The sequence below is a fragment of the Myotis brandtii genome, unplaced genomic scaffold, assembly GCF_000412655.1.
Source record: "Myotis brandtii unplaced genomic scaffold, ASM41265v1 scaffold456, whole genome shotgun sequence".
Classification (NCBI taxonomy): Eukaryota; Metazoa; Chordata; class Mammalia; order Chiroptera; family Vespertilionidae; genus Myotis; species Myotis brandtii.
This window is the reverse complement of record NW_005367431.1, coordinates 3557477-3575096: the sequence shown is the minus strand read 5'-3', so window position 1 is coordinate 3575096 and position 17620 is coordinate 3557477. Positions and strand designations below refer to the sequence as shown.

The 17620-nt window shown below is 56.5% G+C and overlaps 1 protein-coding gene across 1 annotated transcript in view; it reads right to left on the bottom strand.

Annotated features, from left to right (window-relative positions):
• Positions 1-13088, bottom strand: part of AIM1L (absent in melanoma 1-like) — a 25363-nt gene extending 12275 nt beyond the window's left edge. The window contains exons 1-10 of the mRNA XM_014546758.1: positions 12985-13088; positions 4805-7334; positions 4351-4398; positions 4149-4261; positions 3873-4002; positions 2038-2177; positions 1099-1225; positions 857-892; positions 351-487; positions 59-185 (exon numbers count right to left, since the gene is read on the bottom strand). Of these exons, the coding sequence (XP_014402244.1) occupies positions 59-185; positions 351-487; positions 857-892; positions 1099-1225; positions 2038-2177; positions 3873-4002; positions 4149-4261; positions 4351-4398; positions 4805-7279 (3333 nt within the window). The 5' untranslated portion in view covers positions 7280-7334; positions 12985-13088. The remainder of the gene's footprint in view (positions 1-58; positions 186-350; positions 488-856; positions 893-1098; positions 1226-2037; positions 2178-3872; positions 4003-4148; positions 4262-4350; positions 4399-4804; positions 7335-12984) is intronic.
• Between the last annotated feature and the right edge of the window lie 4532 nt (positions 13089-17620).

Genomic DNA, 17620 nt, shown 5'->3' with positions numbered 1-17620 from the left:
GTGGGGAGGGTATGGCTGTGGCTGGAAGCAGAGGGATGGCCCAGTTGCCCTTGCTTACCGTCCGGATGACCCGCAGGGAGGTCAGCGCCTCGTCATAGCCTCCCCAGTGTGACCAGTCAGGGTATTCCCCCTCCTCCAGCAGATACTGGTGGCCCCGGAAGCCTTCCTTCTCATAGCCAACCCAGCTTGGGGAGGGCGGAGGCAGACAGACAGACAGACAGACAGTCACAGGAGGCCCCTGGATGTGTAAGACAGCTGCCCCCGCTCCCAGGCGGCCCAGATCACTCCCCCGTCCCAGGGCAGAGGCCAGCGGGGAGGATAAGGTAGAAGGAAGGGTCCCGAGTCCTCACCAGCCTCCAAGAACTCGCAGGGACCCCACAGAGGCCAGGCGGGGGCTGTGGCTGTCCTCCGGCTGCTGAAGGTTGTAGATGTCTCGGCTCACTTCCCAGCTCTGGCCTTGAAAGCCTGGGGCCTCATACACCACAGCCTGGGGGAACGGGATGGTGGTGTTGGTGTGGGGAGGGATCTGGACCCAAACACACCCAGCCAGCCCAGGAGGGCTCTGCCCAGTACCAGCCCCTAGCCAGGCCCTCCCACGCCCTCACGGAGCTCCAGGCCCTCCCACGCCCTCACGGAGCTCCAGGCCCTAACTCCCATCTCTTCTCTGACCTCTGACCTGGTTCTTACACATCAAAAGCCATTTCCCAGTGAATCCATCAGGTTCCACCCTCCAAGCCCCAGCTTGTGGCTCCCAGGACCCTCCTCTCCTGTCCTCCAGTTCAGGCCAAATAGCCACCACACACATACACACAACCCACCCAAAGGCCCTTTTGGACCCAGAAACCCAGACTCTTACCTTGGGCTCCCCTGGCTTCTCCACTCTTGGGCAGCCCTGCAGAAGAGACAGAGCTGAGCCACCAGCCCAGAGGTGGGGGAAGGCAGATGGGGCTGGTGGCCTAAGATTTACTTGATCCTGAGGATCCTAAAAATGGCCAACCCCCCACCTCTCCTCCAATCCCATTCCCAGTAGGAGCTCCCAGGCCCTGCCTCTTCCCTCAGACTGCAGGACAAGGCCACTTGCGGCCACCTATTCCTTACCAAACTCAGGGGTTTCAAGGAGCCCACGCTGGGGTCTGATGCACCCCAGTCCTTGGAGGTGGGGTACTCTCCAGGCTCCAGGATGCAGGGAGTATCTTCAAAGAAGGGTTTGGGGTATAGCAGCCACCTGGGGGAGGCAGAGAGGTGGCTGAACCCCAGATACCCAGGGATACAGGCTGGTGAGTGGGAGGGAAGGTTCAGAGAGAAGAAGGGAGGGAGAGGCCTCTGTCAAGGGGACTCTGGAGGACACTTCAGGCCCCCATCATCCCGAGCAGTAGCCACTCCATCAGTGCCCCTTCCTCTGGCCTGGCCCTCCCTCCCTTCACACAGCAGCTGGAGAGTTCTTTCTCATGCGCAGACCTGCTTAAAGATCCCCAGTAATGTCCTGTTGGCCTCACAATACAATCCAGCCGCACAAAGAGGCCCTTCGGTCTGTCCCCTGCCTTCCTCCTGGGCCTCACAACTCCCCATTTGCTGCTTCCTCTGACCAGACTGAATTTTCAAAGCTGAGATCTCTCACCTCTGGGCCTTTGCAAGTGTTGTTTCCGTTTCTAGAGATACTCTTCCCCTGTTCATTCAATCAACAAATATTTAGGGGCCTCTATCCCATGCCAGGCTCTGCTTCAGGCAGGAAGGACTCTGAGCGAACTATACATGCACAACCCCTGCCCTCAGGGACCTATTCTTCCGGGCCAACTCCTCCCAGCGAGGCATCTCCTCCTCCTGGAAGGCTTCCGTGACTTCAGGCTGGTGCGGTGCTTTTCTGTGCTCCCACAGCTCCGTGCTCCCCCTCCTGGAACCCTGAACTGCCGCTCTCTGCTTATTTCCCTGTCCCCACCAGTAGACTGAGCACTTCTTGAGGCCAGGAACGGTCTCCTTTTGCCCAGCACCCAGCACAGTGAATGATAAATGGAGGGTTCCAGAGCAGCCCAGACTCACAGTCCTGCAGAGACAGTGGCAGATGCCACCTGCAGGGCCCTCTTCTGAATATGGGGGTCCTCCAAGGCCTGGGTTAGCTTCACTTGCTCCCCCTTGAGGCCCTCCTCGGAGTACAGGCTGATCTCTGGGGTAATGTAGTCCTGCAGAAGAGGGGTGGAAAAATGAAGTGTAAAGCGCCACCCCTCAGAGACTACCCCCTTCTGTACCTGCTTCCCCAAGTCTGCCCAGCCGGGGCTCCGGGGCCTTCTGGGAAAACTTTGTGACTGTCTCCCAGAAGCCAGGAGATAGACTGGGATGTATTCTTAAGCTTGACCAGACAACCCAAGACCAAAGCCCATGCTGGTCCCGCCCTGAACCTTGGGGATCTGAGACCAAAGTTCTCAGCAAGAGCCTGCCAAGTGCCATTGCCCTCCGCCTTCCCTCTGGTAACCCGGCTTCCAGCTGGTGGAGGGGTAGACGAGTTGGACAGCTGCTTCTGGAGGTCTAACTTTGACCATTCTTTTATGTACGATCCCTGCCTCTGTTCAGACCTGGAATACACTGAGTGTCCAATGCTGGATTAATCAAAGGAATCCAGGTCCACCTGACTTCAAAGCCCCTGTTTTTCTCTTGTACCTCATTACCTCCCACACAGTGATGACTTTATTGTGAGAAGATCACAATAAACTGTCCACAAACATTTCTGTGTTTCTGGAGAGGCTTTGAAAACACCCCTCCTTTGCATGGTTGGGCTACTGCCCTAGTTAAGAATCATCAGCTCTCGTATTCTCTTACCAGGAGGGCTGCAACAGCTCTGGACTCAGAGTTATTCCTCCTCTCATTAAAAACGAAACAAAACAGCCCAGTGGGCGTGGCTCAGTGGTTGAGCATCGATCTATGAACCAGGAGGTCATGGTTCAATTCCCACTCAGGTCACGATCCCCAGTAGGAGGTGTGCAGGAGGCAGCCAATCAATGATTCTCTCTCATCATTGATGTTTCTCTCTCTCTCCCTCTCCCTTCCTCTCTGAAATCAATAAAAATATTTTTTAAAACAAAACAAACATCTGATTGGCCCTGCTTTCTCTTCGGGTTCTCCCTAGCAGCCAAGATGGTTTTGTCAAACTTAATTTTGGTAGTTTGTAGACTACCACTTTACAAATATGAAACTGTAATATTGACTATGCCTTTACAAACCACACCCCCCTCCCTCAAAATTCAGAAGTGCTCCTCAGCTGGAAATCACAGCCCTTCCTGGTCTTCCTGCCTCTGGGATCCCCATCCAGTCTCTTCTCCTGGCAGCCGGAGGGGTGTTTATAAACTGCTAATCTGATTATATGGTTTTCCTGCTTCGAACCCCACCCTGAGACCCTAGCCTGACCCTGAGTCCTGCAGGGCAGAGGTCAGTCTCCTCCAGCCTTCACTGCCTGGCCTGGTGGCTGGCACACAGCAGACATTATGAAGCATGCTTGAGCCAATGAATGAACAATCATCCAAGGCACCTTGGGTCTTACTGTGGGCCTAAGAGCCCTGGGCTCTGAGGGGAGGGGAGCACCCATATCCACCCCACCTGTTTCTGCTATTCTAGCGAGTCCTTCTCCAGAGGCAGCTCAAACTTCCTCAGGCTGCTTTCCCAAGCTGGGGCTTGGCCCCTGCCTGCCCCTGCCTCCCCAAGCCAGGCTAGCGCTCCCCAGTTGGCTCCAAGGTCTGGAATCTATAGGCGAGTCCATAATAAGCCCCCTCTGCCCCCTACCCAGTACGAGTTGGAATCTCTGTCCCTGAGATTCCAACTCCCTCCTCACGGCCCGGGCCCAGGGGGACAGGGCAACATCTGGCTCCCAACCCCAGCCCGCTCACCCGGACGACTCTCCTGAGGGAGCCGATGCTGTGGATACTCCCCGCGGGCCCCGCGGCTCTGAGCTCCACATCTCCTTCAGGCAGGACCAGCTTCCGGCCCCGGAACTCTGGCTCTTCATACAGCACCCAGCTGTGGGCAGAGACCCAGGGTCACTGGGTTGGAGAGGATGTGCCCACCAGGCAGCATCTCTGGGTAGCTCAGGGGGGTTCTGCCAGGTTGGCCCGGGCACTTCTCGCTGTGCTTGCTGCCCCCGGTTCCCAGCACTCTGCACTCACCAGCCTCGGACCACTCTGATGGAGGCCACGGGGGCCCAGCTGGAGGCATCAGCAATGTCTTCCCAAACCTCCCTGCTGCTGCCTTGGCAGCCGGGCTCTGAGAAGAGGACCACCTGGACAAAACGCAGAGGGGGGTCCTCAGGCTCTGTTTGAGCTCCCGCCTCCTGCTGCCCCTCCCGAACACTGGCCCTCCACCCCCTACCTTTCCTGGCCTGGTGTTCAGCTTGCCCTGGGTCTTCGATGCCGGGCTCTGGAAGGGAGGCAGTGATAAGAAGTCTAATGGGTGCCTGCTTACTGCCTCCCACCACCTGCCATCCCAGGCATCCCACCTCCTCCCTGTTAGCCTCCACCCCCACAGAGGGCACCCACTTGTCCCAACCCACCCTGTCCAGGAGCTGGTCCCCTATCACTCCCCTTCTCCGGCTTCCAAGAGATTGGAGCCATTACGGTCTCTGGAATCGACCGTGCAAACCTCCTCTGTTTGGACAGGGAAACCGAGGCCCAGAGAGACGTGGCTTGCACAGGATCACACCAAGCCATACCGCAGGCCCAAACTTCTGCATCTGAAGACTCTGCCTCCCAGTACCATGGTCCTCATGCCTTCCAAACCCTGGTGAGGCCTGGCACCCTCCCTGGCCACCCACGGCCTCACTCACCCAGCCCTCAGAGGGCCTGGCGCACGGGGGCTTCTCTGGAGGCGACCTGTCACTGCAGAGCAGGGGCAGCTGTCCCGGCACCTTTCTGAGCCCTGGTGCCCCATGGGGAGGCAGAGCGGACAGTTTTGTGCCTAGTGATTCCGAGGGGGGGGCCTCCTTGGGGGCAGACACCATACCCCCAAAGAAAAGACTGCCTTCAAGACGGGAGGTGGGCCTCGTGCCCGCCTGCCGCTCTGGCCCTGGCTCCGGGTGGGAGCCCTTGGCGTCTGTGACATGCTTCTTCATCATCTCCAGAGGCGAGTAAGAGGCCTGGGGGGGCCTGGGAGGGAGGAAGTCCCAGGAGGGCCCGGGCCCAGCTTTCTCCTGCCTGCGCTGGAGCTTCTCATCATCACTCAGGTAGGGGTTCTCTGGCTGCTCCTCCTCCTCTTCCTCCTCCTCCTCCTCCTCCTCCTCCTCTTCCTCCTTTCCTTCCAGTGCGGGCACCTCCTGGGGGCTGGGTCCCAGCACCCAAGGCCTGGGCTGGTCCTCCTCGATAGGAGGCAGCGTGGCGTACATGGCCAGGTAGGAGGAGCGGGGGGCTCGCGGCAGCCTGTGGGTGCGGAGGATCTCAGGGGGCTCCATGCTCCGCAGGGTGTCCAGGAACATCTCCAGGTCAGCCGCCAGGACCAGCTCCTCCTCCTCCCTCGATGGCTCCGGGAGCATCTTGTCTTCAGTGGGGCCAGGGAGAAGCCGGGGCTCTTGGCTGGCCTCTGCTTCCATTGGCTCTGGGGCAGAGGGGCCTCCTGGGCTGGGGAGCACCTTGCCCACTGGGGAGGAGGGAGCAGGGAGAACAGCAGGACCCTGGACAACCTTTTTTTGGGTGGGAGATGAGACGGGGCTCCCTTCAGAGCCCTGGACAGCCTTATCCTCCTGGGGGGATGGGATAGCAGGAGCAATCAGGCCCTGAGCAGACTCTTCCTTGGTGAGGGAAGCGCCAAAGCTGCCTTCACTACCCTGGACAACCTCCTTTTGGGTGCTAGGCCTGTCTTCCGGGCCCTGGACAACCTTGGTTGGTTTGGGGGATGGGGCAGCGGGAGCACTAGGAGCCTGCACAACCTCTTTCTGGGTGGGGGAGGGGTCCGCAGGAGCATCAGGGCCCTGCACTATGTCTTTCTGGGTGAGGGAGAAGATGGGGACATTTTCAGGGTCCTGAACAACCTTATTCCTTGGGGAAGATGGAGCAGAAAGATTGTCTGGGCTAGAGACAGCCTTTCTTCTTGTAGGGGATGGGGGTTCTCCAGGGACCGTAACAACCTCACTCCTTACCCTGGGCATGATGGTGGCAGCAGGGGTATCTGTGAGCTCTTCCCTTTTTACAGAGGGCAGGGCCTGGGGTCCCCTGGGATCCAGAGCAGGCTGGGCCCTGGGGTGAGTGGGCACCACAGGCTGCTCAGGAAGGTGGTCTAGGCCCAGGGAGGGGGTATGGATCTGGATTCTGGGAGAAGAGGGTACTAAGGCGTGGCCCTGAGAGGTGAGGAGAGGGAGCTGGGTGGGGTTGGAGGCTCCCTGCACCCTTGGGACCTTATGGGCCTTGGCACCCAGAGCTTGGCCCTGGTCTTGGTCTGGATGGGCTGCAGGGGCCTCTTGGTTCTGAGGTGGGTGAGCACCCTCAGGGATGCCTGCAGGGGCCCGGACAGATCTGCCCTTTGGCTCTGTTGTCCCCGTCTCAGGCAGCTGCCCCTGGGCTGTGCCCTCTGTACTGCCCAGACCTGGACTCCTTGACACAGAAGCCATGGGCCTGGGAAGCCGGCTACTGAGCAGCTCCAGGGCCTGACTGCGGCTGGGCGAGCCCTCAGGCCTGTGGCCCACCACCACTGCCCGGACAGCATGGCGGCCCCTTGGCAGGGCCTCGCCCGGGAGCACTGGCTCCAAGGTCACAGAGCTGGTCACCCTTCGGTCCACATGCCCGCCTACCACCACAGTGGTCCGCACGGTGCGTGTCACCTGCCGCTCCTCACGGTTCACACATGGGTGGGGGCTCGGCTCACGGGGCCCCGGCAGGGGCACCAAGAGCTCCGTCCTGGCCATGGCTCCCAGGCGTGATGGCTCAGTCCTAGGGTCTTGGGAGCTGCCATCACCCTGGTCCACAGCCTCTTTCAGCCTCCTCGCCAGCCTTTTCTCCTTGGGGGGTAGTGTGTACTTCTTGGAAAAGATGGGCCCATGGCTCTGGCAGCTCTTGGAACCAGCCCCAACCGGGGGGGCTTGATGATTCACAGTCTCTTCTCTCCTTGCAGCGAAGCCATTGACTTTCTCTCCACGGGGGCTGTACTCAAACATCTCCTCCTGGGGGGCTTCCATCCGGGCGTCCGACACCAGGGACACCTTGTGAAAGTGATGTCTCACCTCTTCCTTGGCAGGGGGCCGCTGTCGCCACGTCAGCCTGGCACTCACCACCCGGGCCTCGGCCCGAGCTGGGGGCCCACCTGCCTCCTCCATGCTGGGCCCCAGCAACCTGTCCTGAAGTGTCCTTGGCTCCCTGTGGCCCAGCTCCCTGCAGATGGTGCCAGGAAAAAGAGAAACAGGGTCAAGGGTGTGCGGGTGGCTCCCTGTAGTACAGAATAACTACCTCTGCCAAGATCAGGGTGGGTACCCTCAGGCAAGTCATGTGACCTTTTGGACCTTTGTTTCTTCATCTGTAAAATGGGCATAATGCTCTCAGCCCTCTCCCCACTTTCAGGTGATCCCCTATGCCACCGTCCTTCCATGGATGAAGCTGTGGCCTGAGCCTGGATGGAGAGAAAGGCATATGGTCTGACCCACTGGTGTATGGATGGGGCTGGGACTCTAGTCCTCCAGGAGCCCCAAACTGGAAAACCAGAAAGCTAAAAACTAGGCAATTGTTCTGACCCTGTTCCTGCCATTGGAAGGCAAGGCAAGGCAAGGCAAGGCAAGGCAAGGCAAGGCAAGGCAAAGCAAGGCAAAGGAAGGGAAGGGAAGGGAAGACGGACTTTGGCCTTGAGCAGAGCTGGGTTTCCCCTGACTCTACCACTCACTAGCTAGATCACCTGAGTGGCCACTCTTCCCCTTCAGGCATCAGGGCTCCAAGCCACAAAATCTATAATAATAAAAGTGTAATATGCTAATCAGACCAGATGTCCTTCCAGACGAAGCTGAGGTTGAGAGGGAAGCCCTGGTCCCGGGTGCCAGAGGGAAGCCGGTACCGGCAGCTGGGGGAAGGAAGGCCTACTCTTGCACAAATTTCATGCATCAGGCCTCTAGTGTTATAATAAGAGTATGTGCTTCATAGGGTTATTGTCAGGATAAAATAAGAGAGAAAGAACAAAAACTCATCTTATAAACGAAAATGCTGGCTCACAAACTTCGCGGTGTCCCCTGGGAGAACTGTGAGCAAACACCAGCAGGTGTGCGTGTGTGTACTAGCACCAGCACGCGGCGTGACCTTCTGGTACATCTGTGGGTCTTAGTGAAACTCCTCGGGACCCAGCACTTTGGACTTGCATGCACTTTCCCTCAATGTTCTCCTCTATGAGTGTTTCCCCCATCGTACAGATGAAGAAACCCAGGGCCAGAGAAGAGGAGTGACTGGCCCAGGATGATGCACCTGCAAAATTGCAAGCTGAGGTTTAGCTAAGTCCATGACTAGGCATCTTCCCTCCTGGCCCTGAGGCCAAGGCTCTGAGCACATCCAGCTGTGCTACGGTCCTCTCCCGCAGAGCACATCTTACCTTCCCTCTCTTTTTTTTTTTTTAAATATTTTATTGATTTTTTTACAGAGAGGAAGGGAGAGGGATAGAGAGCTAGAAACATCGATCAGAGAGAAACATAGATCGGCTGCCTCCCGCACACCCCCCACTGGGGATGTGCCCGCAACCAAGGTACATGCTCTTGACCAGAATCGAACCTGGGACCCCTGAGTCCGCAGGCCGACGCTCTATCCACTGAGCCGAACCGGTTAGGGCCTCTTTTAAGGTCTTATTTCTTCTCTGAACCTCCTTGATCTCTGGGTCTCCATTACCTCCTTTATTAAATAGGGGGTGATAATAACAACTGTCTGAGGAGACTTCTAAGCTCCCTAGGAACTCTCTGGTGAACCTGTTTTAATAGTGACAGCAACAACAACAGCCATCTGTTGAGGGCTTACTCCGTGCCAAACACCTTGCTAACTCCTTTACGTCCATTGCCCTATGGAATCCTCAAAAGAACTCCATGCACTTGAGAACTCCTAAAGAGTACGGTATTAATAAATTATGAACAAACATTCCCGTTTAGCAGATGAGGGCAGGGGGAACGTTCATGAGGGTTAAGAAACTTGCCCAGAGTTACACAGTAGCAGAGGCAAGTCTTGAATGCCAGCCCTGGGTGCTTAATCACCATACAAAACTCCCTAATGTATTTACCTGGCCAATTGAGATGCAATGGTTTGGAAATGTGCTTTTAAAGGGGGTTACAGCCCTGACTGGTTTGGCTCAGTGGATAGAGCGTCGGCCTGCAGACTCAAGGGTCCCAGGTTTGATTCCGGTCAAGGGCATGTACCTTGGTTGCGGGCACATCCCCAGTGGGGAGTGTGCAGGAGGCAGCTGATTGATGTTTCTCTCTCATCGATGTTTCTAACTCTCTATCCCTCTCCCTTCCTCTCTGTAAAAAATCAATAAAATATATATTAAAAAAATAAAAAAATAAAAGGGGTTACAGCAGGCCTGGAGGGGCCATCCAGCCCCCACTCTGACTTCCAAGTCACACTGACCAGGGCAGCTGACCAGGGCAATCTATTTTCAGGCCCCAAGTGAAGTCAACCTGTTCATCCCCAGCCTCAGGCCCAACCTGTCTTCAGGTCCGCTCCTCCCCTTCACTAGGCATCCCTTAGACCACTATAAAGGAAGTTAAGACCAGAAATGGACCCATGCCCCCAGCTTCCCTCCCCCATCTCATTCTTCCTCTCTACTAAGCTGGTGGAACCCAGAACTTTGACCCTGCCCTGTGGCCCCAGCAGTGACTCAGGTTTTATGAGGGGCAAAGATGAAAGGGGCTGAGGCCTAGGGAAGCCTGGCCTGACTCAGGGACCGCTGGTAGCTATGACAGCATGTGGCCTGGCCCGAGACAGGGTCTGAGTGGCCCCAGAAAAGCCTTGTGTGTGGGAAAGGTGGTGGGCTGAGATGGAGTCCCAATCCTTTCCCCAGGCAGAATTCCTGAGAGCAGGACACACTCAGACACCTTAGGCCCTGGATTCCTAGCCCTTCACTGAGGCCCTGACCCTCTCCCTCGTTCTCACTAAGGAGCCCCCTTTCTTCTAACAGAACCCCTGTCCTTGCTGGGATTTCCCCCACATGGAGCTTCACCCCCTCTCTCCCCCTGAGTCTCCTCTTCATTTCTGAAAAACAATAATAGCAACTACTATTTGCTGAGATTCCCTGTCCCTAATGGCATTAATAGTAAGGGGCAAAGCCAGGGTTCTAAGTCATTTATTCGTTCATTCACTCATTCACTTATTCATTCATTCAATGCTAATTGTGCTAGGTGATGCCCTAGTCCAGTGATGGCGAACCTATGACATGCGTGAACTCATTTTTTTGGTTGATTTTTCTTTGTTAAATGGCATTTAAATATATAAAATAAATATCAAAATATAAATCTTTGTTTTACTATGGTTGCAAATATCAAAAAATTTCTATATGTGACACAGCACCAGAGTTAAGTTAGGGTTTTTCAAAATGCTGACACGCCGAGCTCAACAGGTTCGCCATCACTGCCCTAGTCCCTGATTAGGTTCATCCAAAGCCAACTTTCCCATGAAGAGTCCAGGGAGTCCAGGGGTCAACAAATTACCATAAAAACAGGAACCACATTTGGAAGGCCCCATAGGCTTTGGCAAAGCAACAGGAAATCCGCTTCACAGGAAGCCATTGATAGTCAAATTAGATATTGTCAGTGACCTCCCAATAATCAGAATGCAATGCCTCTCTCACCCCAACCCAGCCCCTGGACAACACCCCTGACAGACACTCATTCCACAAGCATGCGGTCACTCGCTTCTGCTTGCACACCTCTAGGGATAGGGAGGTCACCATCTGACAGTTGACCTGACCAATCCCTGGACAGTCATGACTGCTAGAATGTTCCTCACACTATGCTGGAATCTGCCTGCATATAGCTCCCCTTTTTGTCTTTGCTTTGAAGACACACCCCAATGACCCAGGCCAGCAGAAGTGCCCGTTCCCTCTCTTCTCCAGGGCCCCATCTCAGAAGTGAGTTGGTTGGCAGGGTAACCTGTGACCTCCACACAAGGTGTGGGGCTGGGAAGGGAGAGGCTGAGGAAGGGGCGGAGGGGAGTGTGGGAAAGAGCCTTGTCTAACCCAACAAGTCCTGGATTCTCCCCGCTTACCTGTGAGTCACCCCCAAACTAGGCCAAACCAGTCTACAGGCCCACATCCCACAAACACATGCTGCGTCACACCAGCACACACCGACACGCAGCCAGCCACCGGCACAGACCCAGGGAGCAGCACAGGCACAAAAACACAGACACTTACTAGTATGTTGACTTACACAGTCAAACACACAGTCAGAGCTACAAACACTCAAGAGACACAGCAACACACCAGTCACAGCCACGATGGCACAAGCACACATTCATAATGCACGCACACGGTCAATTCACAGCCTGCAGTCAAACACAGACACACAACCTTGAAGGCAGAGGCATTCCCCACCCCCTATATTCGCCAATCCTGCCCCAGAAACCCTGGGGACATAGGAGGAAGATGTCCCTGGAGGTCCGCTTCCTCCTCTCTAAGGGAACCCTAGCCTCCCGCCATAGGAGGAAGATGTCCCTGGAGGTCCGCTTCCTCCTAAGGGAACCCTAGCCTCCCGTCAGAGTCTGTCATTATCCACCTGGACCCGAAATAGCCGGGGAGTAGCAGGTACAGCCCCAGCCCCCCAGCTAAACCTATTGCTTCTGTCCTCTCTCCAAGGCCTTTCTCCTCCACCCCTTCCCTCACTCGGCAGCCCTCTCCCCGGCTGGGTCACCGAGCAGATCTGAGCCAGCCAAGCTCCCACATCTCCCTCCTCCTTGCCTCAGGACCAGTTACCTGCCTCCCATCCAGAGGCCGGGACATCCCTGGCACAGTGCCGCCAAATCTACCTCCACAGGGTAGAGAAAACCCTGGAGTCCGCACAGCAACCACACTCAACCCTCCCATCTGCACAGGGCCAACGAGGCCTCTGTGAGAGGCAGGATAGAGAAATGACTAGAGCACCGGCACCGCATTCAAATTCAGGCCCCTCACTTTCTGGTGGACTTTGAGCAAGTGATAGAACCTCTCTGAGCCTCAGTTCCCTACTGTAATCAGGGCATGGGGGTGTGGAGCAGGAATAGTCCTACTCCATGGGCTGTTGTGAGGATGAAACAGGATTATGTTTAGAAAACAAACCATAAATGACAGCCACCACCACATTAGGAACTTTTCAGAGCCCTGTGTGAGGCCCAGTGCCCCAGGGCCATATTCACCCCTTCTCAGGTGAGTTTTAGGGAACCCACTCTTTCACCTCTGAGCCCACCAAGCAGATTTGGGAGAATCATTTCAAAACACATAAAAATCGAGGCTTGGGAATCTCAGTGCCCGTTCCTGTGTTCGCTGACACAGAGCCTGGTAGGTAATTATTGCTGCGACTGAGGTGTTATTAATAAGCATCCCTGCTATTTTGGCAGCCCATCTCTCTGGAGTTCAAAGCATGATCCTGTAACTACCTCATCTCCAGCTACCAAATCTACTGGACAACTCAGGGACCAGAGAGGTTAAGCAATTTGCCCCAGGACACCCAGCACCTTGGCTAGTGCCTATTCCCAGGTGGGTTCTGTGGTCGCCTGAACAGAGCAGGGGGTGGTGGGTGTTGCTGAGGAGAAGGTGACCCCTCTCCCAGCCTCTTCATGAAGGCTCTCCCCCTCCTCAGATGGAGGGGGGAGGAGAGCAGCAGTGGGTTCTGGAGGTAGGCTGTGGGTGAGGGGAGGGAGAGGAAGGCAAGGTGAGTGGGGAGGGGATGGCAGAGTCAGTTCATGCTCAGGGAGCTGAATGAATGGGCCTGGAGTTGAAGAAGTGTGGAGGTGAGGCAGAGACCCCAGAAAGGGCAGCCAGGCTAGTTCTTCCTCCCACGGCCGCCCCACGTGGGGACAGACCTGTACTCACCGTGTGTGTTGGGACCCAGGTGTCCAGTGGGCCTGGATCTCCTGCTGCTGGGCCGTGCTCTTCTGATGCCGTGGGGCTCTTAGCCGGGGCTCCTGGGGCGGGTCAGTTGGGCACCCCGTGATGGGGCGGGGCCCCTGGGGAGGATCCAGCCAGGCCCTGAATTCCTCAGGGCAGAAGGGGTGAAGAGCTGGTTGGGCCGGTTTGGGCTCCCCACCCTCCTCCCCAGGTGTCAGCCCACGCCCCTGCAGGATGACAGTGATGTGGTAGCGGGTCTTCCTGGCAGAGGTTCGCTCCGGTAGGATCTGGGCTGGCTCTGGCAGTGCTGGCCCTGGGGTGGCAGGCTTGCCCTTTGCCCGCTCTGCCTTGGGAAAGGATGCTGGGTGGGGCGGCATGTCTTCCACGGTGGTGGGTGGCTCAGGATTCAGAGGGACCTCTGGGGCCATGTATGGGGGTTGCAGGCAAGTGCAGTCTGGGGTTTCCTGTTCCAAATGCCCAGGCACCGACACCGGGCATGAGTGGTGCCTGGCACCAGCAGGGTCTGCTGCCAGTGCTGGGCTCTCCAGCTCCATGGAGGGATAGTTGGCCATGTCAGAGGCGCTGCCCACAGCTGGCCTCTGGAGGCGCCCCAGGGGCTGAGCGAGCCCTCCTGAGCTGTGTCGTCGCTTCCAAAGCCAGGAACCTCGGCTCCCTTCCTGAAGGTCCCATTCTGAGCGGCTCTGGGCTTGGGTCTGAGGGAAAGCAGAGGCAGGGGCCTGGTGACAGCATCTTCCCCTGCCCTCCAGGTACCTCCTCACCCGACTGCCCTCCTTGCACCGGAGAAGCAGAGCTGTCCTAAGGGGAGGCGGCCAGGGCCATGAGAGCTGGGCAAAGGGGCAGAGCTCCGGGAAGGCCCTTCCCCACTCAACTCACACCTCCCGTTCTACAGTGAGGAAAGAGATCCAGAGAAGACACCGACATGAATAAAGTCACACACGAGGGCCCAACTCTCAGGTCAGCTGCTGCTTCCCCAGCTGCCCTGGGGATTAGGGGCTCGTGGGCATGCCTGCCACAGTGCCCATGGCCTCTGCCTGCAGCCACCTCCCCAGGACCCTCCCACCTGAGATCCCCAGACACACCTGGGTAGAGAGATGTACCTGGGACATGAGGGAGTCAGGGAAGAGGGTTCCCCTGAAAATGGGACACACCTGACCTGTGTCTGCTGTTTCCCCTGGGGCCAAGTCTGGCTGTGGGGGTGAGGGGAAAGGGCCCAGGATCCCAGACCCATAAGGACACTGCCCCCTTTGTCCTTCCACCCCTCAAAACCCAGTTTTCAAGGAGGTATTTATGCTCTGACAACAGAGGAGCCAAGTCTGGGTCAAAATTCCTTCTAGCAGGGACCCTTGATCCCAAATGTCTCCATTTACTCATCTGTGAAATAGGTGCAGCCTTTCATTCACCAGGGGCTGAACACCTCAAGAGACGGAAGAGGACAATGATTCCTGTGGGGGCCTGGAGCGAGGCGACCCGGGCTTGAATCCTAGCTCTGCTACTTCCTAGCTGCAATACCTCTTGCATCTCAGTTTCCCCGTGTGTAAAATTGGCGTGATGATAACAGTACCCGCTTCCTGGGAGTGCTGTGGAGATTTCATGAGATAATCTATGCAGAGCACCGGCACATAACGAGTACTCAATTACATGTGAGTAATTACTAATGGTATTCAGGACCACAGAGAGACACACGGCTGCTTGAGCCAACTCCAAGGGAAGGACACCCCGTGCTGCCCAATCCATGGCTCAGACGGGAAAACTGTGGCCAGAAGGTTAAGTCACTGGCCCAGCATCACCCCTGGGGGGGTCCATACCAGGAAGTGGGTTAAAAGGACAAAAGATGGGAGGGAGGTCAAGCTAAAGCAGGAAGTGTGGAAAAGGGGGTCCTGGGAACAGGCGGAGACCCTGCATGCCTCCCTGGGGCCCGGCATTAGGAAGCTCATTTTTCCTGAGCATCTAGACCCCACGCTGGATGTTCTACATCCATTACCTCATGTCTCACAGCAGCCCTGAGAGGCATTATTGTCCCCATTTTGCAGATGGAGAAACTGAGGTTCAGAGGTGAGGAGTGATCTGCCCTGGTTCACCCAGTGAATAAGTGACAAAGGGAGGATTAAAGAACTCCAGTTGCCTGACTTAGGAGTCAAGGTTCTCAGGGCCTGCCCCTCCCCCACCAGCCCCTTCCTGGCCTCCCCTTTGCCTTCTCTCCTACCTTGAGGCTGACATTGTTAGTGCTGCCCCGGCCTTGGGCCAGGTCAGGGCAACTCTGGCCACCCCAGGGCCTGAAAAGGAAGCACAGGGGGAAGGGAGTGAGGTGGCCTTCTCCTCTCCCACCCCAAGACCTGACCCAGCAGCCTCTCTCACTTCTCTCAGAGCCCACAGCCTGGATGAGCTCCTGAAATCTGGGGAAAGGGGGAGCTTGTACAGCAGCCTCCTCTCTGCTCCTTCCCGCACCTGTCCGCTCCACCCCCAGAGACAGAGAAAGAGGGCTGGGCTTGGAGAAAAGTGGGGACTAGGCCTGTATCAGGGCCAGAATACAGAAAAGTGACAGTGCCCCGATAATTCAAAAGCTCGCCATTTGCTGAAGCACTCCCTATGCCAGGCTCAGCACTGGGTATTGTGCCTACATGATCTCTCTTAAGCCTCAAAATAACCCTAAAAGGTGGATATTAGTGCCCCATTTTTCAGGTAAGGAAACAGAGGCCAGAGAGGTGAAGCCTAGAATCACACGACTAATGAGCCTTGGGAGTAAGACACTGGGACCATCCCACTCCGAAGGCTGGTTGGACATCACCACACGAATGGGGGGCAAGATGAGGATGTGCCTTGGCTGCCTCCTCCATGCACTCTGACTCCCACCCCGGGAAACCAGCAGGAATCGGAGGCTCGTGCCTCAGTCCCATTCTCACAGCTGTGAGAACTGAACCCAAGTGCATACATGGGATGTGTCATCATGCTACTGCAGGAGCCTACGCAGTCCCTCCCCTGCCCTCCACATCGCTGAATCACCTACGCCCCAACCCCACCTCCTCTCAAGTGGGGAAAGGGAGGGGCAGAGCCACCTGGGCCTATAGGGCAGGTTTCTGCCAGGCAGGGTAAAGGGAGAGGGCGTGTCTTCCAGCGGGGTAGGGCATGGCACTAGCAGGGTGTGGGCCCCCCCCCCCCCAGCTCACCCAGGCTTCCCAGCATAGGGTGGCTAGGCCCTCCCTGCCCCTCCCCTCTCTCTTTGGGGTGAGAGAGCAGTACAAACCCTTCCCCTCACTCTGCCTCCACCACGCCCCCATTCCTCCCAAGGTGAGCTGAAAACAGTTGTGTCATGATAAGATCAGAACAAATTGCTGGGTAACTGAACTGTAGAGACACACAAACACCCCACCCTCTTCTGGGATATAGGCCCAGGAGCTACTGGGGTCCTCGATTCCAGCTCCTAGCCATACACAGCCCCTTTTTCCTCCCATTCAAACATCAGCTGCCGGTGAATGGGCTCGGAGAGAAGAAGTCATTTGTTCCGGGTCACAGGGCCAGTGGCAGCGAGGCTGGGACAGACTCTGGCCCCCTGGCTTGCAGGCCTTCAGTCTCTCCAGGCAACAGAGCAGCCGAGGCTTCAGGATGTGAGCTCTGGAGTCAGACTGCCCAAGCTTGTCCTCCAGCCCCACCACTGCCCAGTCGTGTGGTGGACAGGGCACTTTGCCTCTCTGAACCTCCATTTCCACGTCTGAATCACACTGAACACCTGTCCCAGGGAGCTGCTGTGAGGAGTAAATGAGATCATTCAAGTGAGGCACTCAGCAAGCGGCAAAGAGAGGCTGATTGCTATTGCGACCTGGGATGACAGGGAAAACTCGCCGTGGCAACAAGGGCAAGTGCAGTGCCGCCTAAGACAACTCAGGAGCCGGTCACTCTCGTAACAAAGGGTCAGGAAGACCAGAGGGAACTGGCCTGTTAGTGGGAATCAAAGTCCACACAGGCGGAAGGAGTTACTGCATCGCCTTTAATCTCCTCCGTAAAGAAATTGTCTGCAGGCGGCTGGATGGGAGGGAGGTCAAGCTAAAGCAGCCTGACTTAAGGAAATCGCAAAAGTTGTTTTAAAGTTTCAAAAGAGCACAGGGACTTTATAAAGACCGTCTTCACATTTACACATCCAAAATCGACACATTGCCCTGACCGGTTTGGCTCAGTGGATAGAGCGTCGGTCTGCGGACTGAAGGGTCCCGGGTTCGATTCCGGTCAGGGGCATGTACCTTGGTTGCGGGCACATCCCCAGTAGGGAGTGTGCAGGAGGGGGCTGAATCGATGTTTCTCTCTCATCGATGTTTCTAACTCTCTCCCCCTCTCCCTTCCTCTCTGTAAAAAATTAATAAAATACAAAATCGACACATTTTTATGCTCCGAGACACTCACATCTCACATACGCTTATTTTAATATCTACTACACTCTCCGACGGACAGACAGCTACACACACACACACACACACACACACACACACACACACGAGGGCACCCACGCGGCCCTCCTCCATCCCTCACCTATCCCGGGCTCTGGCCTCCTCCGGGGTCCGCTTCCCCCTGCGCACCCCTAACCTGGCCAGGCGACGGACCCCCCAGGCCC